This window comes from Schistocerca americana, chromosome 5 (genome assembly GCF_021461395.2).
Source record: "Schistocerca americana isolate TAMUIC-IGC-003095 chromosome 5, iqSchAmer2.1, whole genome shotgun sequence".
NCBI lineage: Eukaryota > Metazoa > Arthropoda > Insecta > Orthoptera > Acrididae > Schistocerca > Schistocerca americana.
In genome coordinates this window covers 226,600,035-226,613,098 of record NC_060123.1, presented here as the reverse complement: position 1 = coordinate 226,613,098, position 13,064 = coordinate 226,600,035, and the positions used below count along the sequence as shown (strand labels likewise).

Sequence of the window (13,064 nt, the reverse complement as noted above, 5' to 3'; positions counted from 1 at the left end):
TTTAAAATACCCTCACTTGTACTACCAATACATCTGAATTGCAAACATTACTGTTGTTTAATAGGAACAGGTAAGCTTTATATAACAAGTTATTGAATTAGTATTGTACTGGCTGATAGAATAAAGTAGGTCATTCTAGATTAGCACAAAAAATGAACTTTGATTAAGCTGAACATGGACATCTGCAACGTGTAAACATTCAATTTTGTGGGGCAGGTAAAGTTCAATTGCAGTTGTCAGTTCACAACATAGTGACAGTGAAAAAAAATTGATTTCATTTTGCACAATACAAATTGAAAAGAATAAATAAAAAAGTTGTTCTGCCTCAAAGTTCAAAACAATTTTTTCAATCTGTAAGGTTAAGAACAATATCTGGAATGTAAGAAATGAGTTTAGATAATAAATGCTCCCGTAAGATTTCTTGGAGATGACCCATAATAAAAGTGAAAAATTTTAAAAGTATTCCATTGACACTTATTGCCTGCACATGAAAAGGAAATTTGAACTATTTGCAATGAACAGTTAGGTACTGGGTTTGACATCAGCCAGTAATGACTGAACATCTCTTACAAAAATGCTCACTACATTTGAATAGCAGTTACTGAGCAACTCATATGAAATTTTTAACTTGCAAAAATGTGCTTATATTGCTATGACAACTGTACACAAACTGAGGAACAGAAAAAGTAAGACATGTAAGTCAGTGAGCAAAGTTATATTCATTCACCAGTACCTAAATAGCCAATATTTAAATGGAGTTTTAGCTCAGTGGCTTAGTGGTAGTGTGCTGGTGCACCATAGGTTGGGATTCAAACCTGGATAAGTTCAAGGAATTTTTTTCATGCCTTATCATTTCTTTCCTCTTTGTTAATATTTGTTAATGTGCAAACCACAAACTTATACCATGGTTCGGAATCCATGTTAAACTCTAGGTCCCCATGTATTTGGATGGGTAAGACTGTTCCGAGGTCTGAGAAAGACAGTGGTATACCATCTCCAAAAGGCTCATGCCCAGTAAAAAGCTATAGTGGCCAAACCTACCTAAGGGTTGACAAATTTTCTTCCTAAGTTGACAATGCAGAAGTGTCCGCCTCAATAGCTGACTGGTCAGTTGTCAGAATGAGATGCAATGGGGCCTGGGTTTGATTCCTGGCTGGGTCGGAGATTTTCTCTGCTCAGGGACAGGGTGTTGTGCTGTTTTCATCATCGTCATCGTCGTCATCATCATCATCATCATCATCATCATCATCATCATCATCATCTCACCCTCATCAATGCGCAAGTTGCTGAAGTGGCGTCATCTCAAAAGACTTGGACCAGGTGACCAGTCTACCCAATGGGAGGCCCTAGCCACACGACATTTCATTTCAATGCGGAAGTATCCATATGCTGTCCCTTGCATTGATGGTTTCTTTATTGTTGAATAAAAGTAGCTTGAAAACCTGTGAACTACTGGAACTTTTGTCCAGAAAGCAGCTTAAATCCATTCCAACAATATGTAATATGTACGTTTTCAGTATGCTCAGCAAATTCTGAAAACCTGATGTGATGCCACTGTCATGTACAGTTTTTGTAGCCTAGTTGGCTTTGTCACCTAATGGCCTAAGCCAGGTGACTGAGAATTATCAGCTACCATTCTCTGTTATATTGATTACAAACAATTTAAGACGGCACTATGTTCAGAAATCGCTCCGGCTGAATATGTCATAATGCTATTTTCCCAGTGTTCTAGGCCACTATGGTGGGCAGCATTCCACATTTGAGTGTGTTACTCTGAGAATTATATTGTTTCTGTTCATTTACTTTATGGATATCTGATTTTAGATGCTTTGAATAAGTCTGAGAAGTTGCCTCTGCTCATTTTCTCCTCCAACTGAACAACACAAAATCTTCAATAATAAGTCATGTGTATCTATAATACACAATTAATAATCATGTCAAAGCATGGTAATCACATTGATAACAGATTTAGTGGTGTTACAAACTGTGTATCGAGCTAATTCAGATCAACATTCAGCCGGCTGAAGCTAAAAATTTTGATACTTAGTGAATTCATCGAATGGGTTCATTTTCTGATCAAAATCTATTTCTAGCCACTGACATTCATACAATATTGGCCATATGAATGATAGATAACTATTGGTTATATAGCAACTAAGGAACAGGTATGGATCTACTGATTTTAAACATGGCTTGTGTATCAGCCTCTCTGATCCTACATTCAAACAGCTCCATAATTCACTTCATGGGTTCGAATTCATCTCATTCCACATAGAAGAAATTCAGGCAGTTGCTATGAATGGATCCTAGAACCTCAATGTTATTAATGATTAAATGCTACATGGTCGGGAAATTCTGGAACTACAAGTTAGGAAATTTAAGTTGTAAGACTTTCAAATTAATATGCTGTAGTACAGCTCTTTTACAATCGATACTCACTATGAAAAGTCCGCTTGTTCTAATTTGCACACTTTATTAATAACTAGCTGACAAACTCAGCATTGCCTGCTTACTTGTTTTGCCAATTTTCTATTAGAAATGAAAACAGAAAACCTAGTGGAGTATATAAAAAAATTTTCATGTCCATGTTTTCGTGAAAACACATGGAGTTATGAAGCAACCACACAAAGAAAGACGTGTAATGTTCAAATATACAATATACAAATACAGTATCCAAATTAAGAAACATGATCTTGGACAGTTTCTGTATACTGGGCTCAACTGCTTTGCAATTTTGTAAACATCTCTGTGGCCACACCTATTCATAGCTCTACAGACAGGTATCATTTTCACATACAGCCATTTGCACTTCACAGATGGAAGCTGTCAAAAGTGCTGCCAATTGTCAGGGATTGTTGCAGATGACTCAACTGCAGGGAGTGTCTTCGTAGTAAAGAATATATGTATTAAAACTTCTTGCATGATGTGGCATTTTTTCATGTAATGATATATTTGTATTCATAAAAACAAAGATGAGGTGACTTACCGAACAAAAGCGCTGGCAGGTCGATAGACACACAAACAAACACAAACACACAGACACATGTGGATTTTGTCAGTGAAATATGTTGCAATACAGTTAGTAGCACAGAAGTAATATTTTTAAACATCATGCATGATGTCGCAATTTTTCATGCATCTCATTGTTTGTGACATCATTTCTCCTCAATTTTGATAGGTAGGTGGTTCTTACTCTCACAGTGATTGTTGCATGACAGTAAGGGATATGTGTACAAAGTTTGGCTGAAATCAGCTTGGTGGTTTTGTAGGAGATGTGGGGTGGGGTTTACAAAACTCTAACACACTCTCTCTCTCTCTCTCTCTCTCTCTCTCTCTCTCTCTCTCTCTCTCTCTCTCTCTCTCTTATAATATATCTGGATTCTAGTTGGAATTTCAGATATACAGTGGACAAATCCAACACTACTAAGTGGTCCCGGCTGAAATTTCCCGAGGAACACTGAAGGATATTCAGAGGGGTAAGGAAGGAGCAGTATTCATTTACTGTCCAGCTTCCACAAATATTTTATGTGGGTACATTTAACAATTAATTGAAGTCAAGATAGTAAATGAATGGTTTACATTGATAAAGTCTTAATCATAACCTCTAAGATTATAAGTGGTGTTTTTTTAACAGCTCTGTGTATGTGAACAAAATGCATATATTTCTTCATCTTCTGGCAGTTAATTTCATACTGGACAACAGTGCAACACTGGCTCACACATCACCATCTGTATCCAAAGCTTTCCAACTCTCAGCACATCTTCTTTCAATTTAACAATTTAGAAGAATAATGCATGACAACAGGGATTTAATATTTTATTGTTACTTGATCATCACTAAATGTGATCTGCATCTTATTCTTTGGAAATACACTACTTGGTCAAGTAGTAGAGGTGGTTCAGACAAAAAAACACACAGTGTATTCTTTGATAAAAATAACTTTGTGACTGATGTTTCAGTGAGTCACTAACTAATCATATTCTTCCTCATGTGCCACATGCTTGCTGTGTTGCCTGTTTTGTAGGTACACATAGAGAATTAACTAATGTGGCTGGCAACACTGGTTCCCTCCACTAGAGTCTGTCATTTACAATGTTATTTTAATTGGAGTATAAGTATAATGCACAGTAGGTCAAAACAGCTAAATTCCTCACTTGGCTTAGATTCCCTCATCACACATATAACTAAAAAGGCATTCAGTCTTAAAGTGAAGTTGAGGTCCCCCATGTGTCCTTCGGGAGTTCTGATTACGAACCTGGTGTGTGGGCTCTCAGTTTGGGACATGGCTGTAATTTCTACAACTACATCTACATAGATATGGTGCTTGGCAGAGGGTACCCTGTACCACTACTAGTTATTTCCTTTCCTTTTCCACTCCCAGAGTGAGGGAAAAACGACTGTCTGTATGTGTCCGTATCTCTAATTTCTCATACCTTATCTTCGTGGTCCTTAGTCACACACACTGTATGTTGGCAGCAATAGTACTGAGTTCAAAAGTCTGTTCTTTAAATTCTCGTAACAGTGTTTCTCAAGAAGAATGCCACCTTTCCTCCAGGGATTCCCATTTATGTTCCTGAAGCATCTCCATAACACTTCCGTGCTTTTCAGATCTATGGGTAACAAATCTAGCAGCCCGCATCTGAATTGCTTCTATGTCTTCCTTCAATCCAATCTGGTACAGATCCCAAACACTCAAACAGAGCTCAAGAGTAGGTCACACCAGTGTCCTATATGCAGTCTCTGTGGTCTTCTTTACAGGTGAACCACTCATTCCTAAAATTATCCCAATAAACTAAAGTTGACCATTCGCCTTCCCTACCACAGTCATGGTCATTCCATTCATATCACTTTGCAGTGTTACATCCAGATATTTAAACAACTTGACTGTATCAAACAGGATGCCAGTATTACTGTATCTGAATATTATGGGTTTGTTCTTCCTACTTATGTTTTTTTCACATTTAGAGCTAGCTGCCATTCATCACATCAACTGGAAGTTTTGTCTCAAGTCATATTGTATCTCCCTACAGTCATTAAACTTTGACACCTTACCATACACCACAGCATCATCAGCAAACAATCGCAGATTACTGCCCATCCATCCAGCAAATCATTTAGGGTATATAGAGAACAACAGCAGTCCTGCCACACTTCCTTGTCTCTTATGCACACTCACCATCGAGGACAACATTCTGGGTTCTATTACTTAAGAAGTCTTCAAGCCACTTGCTTATCTGTGAACTTATTCCATATGCTCGTACCTTCATTAACAGCCTGCAATGGGGCACCATCAAATACTTTCTGGAAATCTAGAAATATGGAATCTGCCTGTTGCCCTTCATCCATAGTTCGCAGTATATCACGTGAGAAAAGGGCAAGCTAGGTTTCACAAAAGGGATCTTTCTAAAATCATGCTGATTTGTGGGTATTAGCTTCTCAGTTTCAAGAAAGTTTTATAGATTCAAACTGTGAATATGTTAAAGAATTCTGCAGCAAACTGAAGTTCGGGATATTGGTCTGTAATTTTGCAGGTTGGTTCTTTTACCTTTCTTATATATTGGAGTCTCCTGTGCTTTTTCCCAGTCACTTGGGACTTAGTGCTGGGTCAGAGATTCATGATAAACGCAGGCTAGGTAAGGAGCCAATGGTTAAGAGCACTCTTTGTAAAACCAAATTGGGATTCCATCCGGATCTGGTGATTGATTTGCTTTCAAATCTTTCAGGTGTTTATCCACACCAGGGATGCTTATTACTGTATCATTTATACGGGAGTCTGTCTGATGGTTAAATGACAGTATGTTTGCATGATTCTTATGTGTGAACGATTTCTCGAGTGTAAAATTTAAAACTTCTGTTTTAATTTTGCTATCTTGAACTGCCACATCAGACTGGTCAACAAGGGACTGAATGGAAGCCTTAGATCCCCTTAGTCTATTTTCATAGGACCAAAATTTTCTCGGGATCTCTGCCATATCTTTTGCTAAGGTGTGATGGTGGTGGTAGTTGTATCTTTGTGCACAAATCTTTTCGCAGATACGTGAATCTGTACTAACTTCTGCTTGTCGTCATTTGTGCCTTCTCTTTTGAGTGCAACAATCTCTGCTTCCTCTGCATCTTCCATATTTCACTGTTAAACCATGGTGGATACATTCCACCCTTTATCCTCTTACAAGGCACATAACTTTCCAGATTGTGATTTACAATCTGCTGAAACTCCTCCACATCCATCTAACTAGAACAAAGTGATGTTAGTTCACTGTCTAAGTGAGATGCTAACAACTGCTTATCTGCCCTATCTAGCAGAAATACTCTCCTAGCCTTCTTGACTGATTTATTAACTTTAGTAACCATAGCTGCTGTAATGACATCATGATCACTAATCCCAGTTTCTATACTGACATTGTCGATAAAGTAGACAGTTTTCAGAAAACATGTTAAAAAATATTTAGTATTACTGTCTGTCTGTAACACTTCCCCCCCCCCCCTCCTGCCCCTCAATGTGGCCAAGGATTTGGACCACCAATGCAAATATCTAACGTCCAGATAAGCAGCGATATGTGTACAAAACTGTGCTGAGATATGTCATAACCCAAGGGCCATAAGAGTCTGAGACAAGTAATGTGATTAAGCCGGTGCTCCACCAAGGCCTGATCCCTAGGTTAGTTATGAGTTCCATACTTTCAGTAAGCATTTCATGGCCTTACAGGGACTATCAAGTACATTTGAGCTTTCTTTGTTAAAGATTTTTGTATGCCTATGTCAGTTGGATCCACTAGAGAGGAAATTGAGTGTCTATAGACCTATGTGTGCTACATACCATGTGTGAGTTTTGCAGGTGTGTGTCTCATATAACAACCTGAAAATAAGATTTACTGTGTTGTTTGAAGACTTCTGTTTAAAATACCTGATACTGAATTCTGGTGAAACGTGTGATTAACAAGCCTGGTATCACCTACATGTTCTGCATGGTTTGTATTTTTCCTTTTTGTAATAGGAAACCTGTTTCTCAGTGCCCTTTTGACCACAGAAGGTTTTATGGAGGTAAAATGAAACCTGCATTCTCAAGTGCAGTGCAGAAAACCATGCTCCGTCTCAAGTCGTGAATGGAATAATGCAGTTTGCTTGCACTGTTCAGTCAGACAACATGCCCCAAATGTGATCATTTCAAGCACATGGACCATGTGCACATTGTTCCCTTAGGGCAAGGAGGATCATCAGTATGCGAAGTTGCTCGCCAAATTGGCTTACACCACAGTGATGTCATTTGAACATTCAATGACTATTGTGAAATGCACAACAGTGAAACTGATCTCCTTCACATAGCAGCTGCTCACAAGCATCAAGCTGATGACCACTACCTGCAAATTATGACTTATACAGAAGATACCTCAAGGAGAATGCAATGGAACAGTGTACTGCCTATTAGGAGGCAACTGGAGGGCTGTGTTGTTTCAGATAGTATACAACCATCTCTACACAATCAATTTGGTTTATAGGTGTCCAATACCAACAAGAGTGTCACATTCTCAGGACCATCATGTGTGATGAAGTTGGGCAAGATAACACTTGAGGTGGAACATGGCACAGTGACGTAGAGTTCTCTTCAGGGGCAAATGCGGGATTTGTCTGACACCTGATGTCTCAGGCATGCAGTTCTACAGGTTCAGCAAGAAGTTCAGTCAGTCATGTTTTGTGCCAGTATTGTGTATTGATTATGGATGCATTTTGTGATTACAGATGATAATTTGAGATTTGTGCAGCGTTGGGATAGGACTCTCCAACCTACTGCTGGGTTCATCTTTCAATACGATAATGCATGCATTCTCCAGTAGGCAGGAATCAACTGAATGGAATGAACTGTTCTATCTGCCGATATGAAACCAGCTGAGCCTGCTTGGGAACCAGTTGAAATTTGCAGTGCATTTATCTAAGAAACTCTTCCCACACATTGGATGACCTCAGAAGTGCAGCCATTGACAAATGGGACAGTAACTTCTCAACCACCTTTTGGACATGAAACCAAGGAGGAGCCAACCATGAATGCACATGAAATTGAACATTACTCACCAATAGGTTTGGATTTCACAGGTATTTAGTTATTGTTTTGTTTCCATTTCACAGTAAATACACATTTTAGTTTCACAAGATTTTGTTCCTTCAGTCCCTGCTCCCCTTGGTTCTAAGCCCCTACATGCTCACAAGTATGAATGAGGTGCAAAATGTTTTTTAAACAGTTCATTTACATCACAACCAGGAAAATGCTTTAGATGTGTGATCTTCTGTAAGACATTCTCTTATTTTGTATCAGGTGATTGTATTAGTAACACAAAACTCAAATTAATATGCAAGTGTGGGGGAAGGGACGTTTTTGATGACATTCATGTCAGTATCATTCCTGTCTATGTAATTCGTACTTATTACACATTAAGTTGCAGATAGGCACAATTAAAATACACTTACATGAAGCTTTCTGCCACAGCCTTCATCAGCAAAAGAGAAAAACACACCATTCATAAACACAAGCAAGCACATATCATGCACACATGACTGCAAACATCAGCATCACAGGCAAGAATGCCTAAAGATGGAGCAGGGGTCCAATGTGGCAGGAATGGTGTAAATCAAATGGGTATGGTGCAGAGATGGGCAAAATAGGTGTTTATGGTTGGGAGAGGAGCTGGATAAGTGAAAAGACACTTAAGAAATGCATAAAAATGTGTTAGGGCATGCAGAAATGCACACTGATATGCAAAAATACACACAGGTATGTAAAAATACACAAAAATATGTGAAACTGTGTGAACAAACAAATGGATGGACACAGAACGATGACAGACGATCGAGAGAGACCTTATGACGACAACACGCAAGAAGCAATGGGGGTGACAGAGACAACCAAACAAATCCAAGACGTTCACTATTAACGAAATCAAAGAACGATAAACACGCTGTCTTGTCAAGCCAATGTGTCGAGACTCACGCAACAATTAGACTCACTGGCTGAGTGAGAGGCAGGCACTTAAATACACAATCAGGGGCGCCGCTATTGGCTGGTGGGACCATGTGTTCCACTGTGGCGCCCTCACACTAAATGTGGGCCAGGAGGTGCGCGCCCGCCACGGCTTACAGCACGATGGTGCAGAGACCTCTAGGGGTCTTCGATGTCCATGATGTCTGGCGCAGATTCAAATTCCGTGGTGCGCGGTACCAGAGTTGTGATAAGTGAAGAGAGAGGGAGGGGGATGGGTTAGGCCAAGCATCAAAAGTTGATGTGACATGGGTAGGTGGGGGAAATAAAATGCTAAACTATATCAGGATGAGGGATGAAGTGGGATCAGTAGGAATAAATATAACTATCAGAGGAAAGAATCTGGAGCATCAGATGCTCCATCAGCAATCCACATGGTCACGAAGTCCATGTTGTGTGTGGACAATTGTTGATACAGAATGGCTTGGAAGTCGATGCGGTTCAGAATGCAGTGAATAACACAGGAAAGAAGAGAATGGACAGAAACTGGGAAGAGTAATGCTAGTAGAGAAGGGTAACAAAGGAAAACATCACAGGATTGTAGGGTAGAAGAAAAGCCATTTGCCAAAATCAAACAGTGGAAACTCTAGGTAGGAATATCAGCAATGTAGGAAAAAACAGATTGCTACTTACTGTACAGAAGACACATTAAGTTGCAGACAGGCATTCTGGCCCAGGATGCTGAAGCTGTCAGTTATGTGTGCATGAGGTGTGCTCAATTGTGTGCGTGAATGGCATGTGTTTCTCTTTTGCTGATGAAGGCTGTGGCCAAAAGCTTTATGAAAGTGTTTTTTAAAATTGTGCCTGTCTGCAACTTAATGTGTCCTTTTTATGGTAAGTAGTAATATGTTTTTTCCTACATTGTTGATATTCCTACATGGTGTTTCCATCACTTAATTCTTATTTATTTCACCGTGTCTGCTTGTATTTATTGTTCTCATACAATTTCTCCTTCCTCTTTCCCAACCAACCAACCAACCAACCAACCAATCATCAACATATCATCACAATTTTCCATATATGTCTCTTACTTAATTTTACCATTCATCCTCATGTTTGCCATTTTACTACCTTTTTTTTTCTCTATTTGAGTTATTTATTGTCTCCGTTTACCTATGCATGTATACACTACCATTCATTCACTTTCAATCATTCAGATTTTTAGTTTCATCCAATTAATTTTAGTAACACTGATGTCTCTGTTGCATAAAGTCACCACTCCTCTCTGGACTTCAGTAGGTCTACCACATTTCTAGCCATCATGCCTACAAATATCTTCTAGGAAACAAAGTGTGTAAGTCTATTAAAATCTAGTTAGTCTTTTGATGTGTTAAGCATTGTCTACTCTACTTCCTGTCTCTTTATTACTTACCACTTGTCCCTTCCCTTGAGGTAATATGTTTACCATTTTCCCTTGTCTATCGTGCACTGTGGGGTGATGCCAATCCAAAAATCACTTTTATGCCATTTTAATATTGTGATTATTCATGAGGCGATGTATCATAAAATATGGTTTTCATTTTATTTACATAATTATGAAGGGCCATATCTGTACCACATTAAATATATATTTATAAAAAGATATAAGAAACAGGCAGTGAACATTATTTAGTTCATAGGTTAACATTCACAAGTGATAAAGATAACCTCCTGTTCTCTCAACACACATAAGTTATCTGTTTAAGAGTCAAAGTGGTACTCACAATAAAAATTGTATAAAAGAACCTTAATTACCTAATTTCACACAAAACACAGCTTAGGGTATTATCACAGACACAATTCTTCCATTTAAAAAAATTCTATTTACTAAAGTTGCAATGTAATAATTACAGTCCACATTTATCACTTGTTCACAGTGAAACACTGAAGGTTGTCATTAACTATACAGTTGATCATTTTTATACAAGAAAGATAAGACTACATTGTCTCACAAGCATTCAGTCTTTACATTCAAGAGAAAAAAATGCAAAATGTCTCAACAGCCAAACTGGATCAGTTCCACTTGCAATTGAGTGTATCATTAGCATTTTGAGCAGATGTATCAAGTGCAATGTACACAGGTACACACATCTCAACTAGTAACACACCACATGCAAAGTTTATAAGGATTATACATTTTCATTCATGACTTCATCTTGTTCTCCTTGTTTGAAATTACTAATCGCAAAATAGACAATAATTCATAACAATTCCATTTTGTTGTGAATACTATTTGTTGCAAGCAGACAGAGAAGTCAAGCTTGTAATTGTAAACATAATGTTTCCTGTTACCAGCAGTAATGTAATAAATCTGGACAGTCGTCTACAGTTAGAAATGTACACTCACTTAAAATGTAAAAATTCAGCGTCATACATCAAACACCATAGAAATGCACCTGGATGCTATACCCCCCCATTACATAAAAATCATCTATATGAAAACAAAAGTAATTATTGGAAGAAGGAAAATAATTTCAGGATGACTGACATTCATACAGCATACAGCCAGTTCACTGTTGTGTCTATTCCAACTTTTATCATTTACCTCTTGCATCACTGAAATGATTCCATTTTAATTCTTGTGGCTTTTACTAGAATGCCTCAATTGAGATTCATGTTGAAATTAAATTGTTGTACGATTTGGTTAGCTACTCATTTGTGGAAATTATTTAGTGGTGAAGCAGCATTTTGATAATGGCTGGTCTGATACCAGCCCTTGTACCTATTGAGTGAGGAGCATGTTTTAGCTTCCATACCTCGCCATACATTAGCAAGATGTAGACTGCCATTTAGTGGCAGTAGTTACACTTTGGATGACACTTTACTCCATTTACACCACACTGGCATCCACCACTTGTGTCTCCTTTCCCCTAAAAATGAAGAAAAGGGAATAAGTAGGAAAGTTAGGATACATTACACAATTTTCACATTTACTTCACAAGTATTGTAAGTTCAGTATGCTGCCTTCTAAAGGATGACAGAATCATTGTGTGAAACCCATTTATTTCTTTCTCTCTCCCCCCCCCCCCCCCAAAAATCAATCTCTTTACTCACCTAGGACTATGCACTGTTGAAATTTAAAAAGAATCATTTTCTATAATACAGAACAATTTTCTTGTACTGTTACCACATAAGTTTGATGACATTCTATGCTGCTATAGCACAAGCTAAATGAACCCATGGGAAATCAAACAGCTCTTCTTTTCTATTTATTCAAGTAATCCCTCTCAGCAACAATCCATGCTAATGATCAAGACTTCAGTCTTTAATGTCCTTGAAAGAAGCTGATATTTTCCTCTGCACAGCTAGCTCAATAATGTTGTTTCATGTTAAATCATCCTCTATTGATCCCTGTAGATTTTTGTTGGTTGTGACCAACTCCAGTGAAGAGTTACAGACAAACAGAATAAAATTTTACACTATTTATTCTTTTGAGCATTATGTTTTGGTCTAATGCCATTTTTTAATCAAACACTGACCACTGCAATTTTGTCAGAGCTCTGTCATAAGAGATATATGACCTCTGAAATGGAATGTTAAAAAAACTTCTTCAACTGATAGATCACTATTATAATATGGTTTCAACAAACAAAGAACAAGTAAGTTCTTGAGTTTATGTAAAACCATATGCAACTCACCATGTGAAGTAAACACTGCTAAATGAAGTTATATAGGAGAGGTGTCAGTATATTTTCTACGGAGAGATCTAAAGGCCTCTATGTATTTGTTTATTTATAATCTTAGGTGTGTGTAAACATGTACTCTTCTCCATAAGTGGTTGCCAGAGTTCCTAACAGATATACATTGTACCAGCACCATTTTACCAGAGTCCCCTGGGTCTTGAGAGATAGAGGCTGTGTTGGAAAAAGAGCACTCTAACTGCCATGGTGAAAGGAATTGCTCGATGTGTCACATAACTGATTTGTCAGATGCTGAAGTAGCTGTAAACGTGGCACATGAATTGAGGATGGGCAAGATGCCTGATATTAAGGTGAATTAATCATGGCTATCTTAGAGATCATGCAGGCACTGGACTTTTCATGTCAGCCCTTCAAT

General features: G+C 38.1%; 1 protein-coding gene across 3 annotated transcripts in view; it reads right to left on the bottom strand.

The window, feature by feature from the left end:
* Positions 1-10,529: 10,529 nt before the first annotated feature.
* Positions 10,530-13,064, bottom strand: part of LOC124616764 — a 443,813-nt gene continuing 441,278 nt past the window's right edge. For all 3 annotated transcript variants that reach the window (XM_047145148.1, XM_047145147.1, XM_047145149.1), the window contains one exon: positions 10,530-11,878. In XM_047145148.1, the coding sequence (XP_047001104.1) occupies positions 11,798-11,878 (81 nt within the window). In that variant the 3' untranslated portion in view covers positions 10,530-11,797. The remainder of the gene's footprint in view (positions 11,879-13,064) is intronic.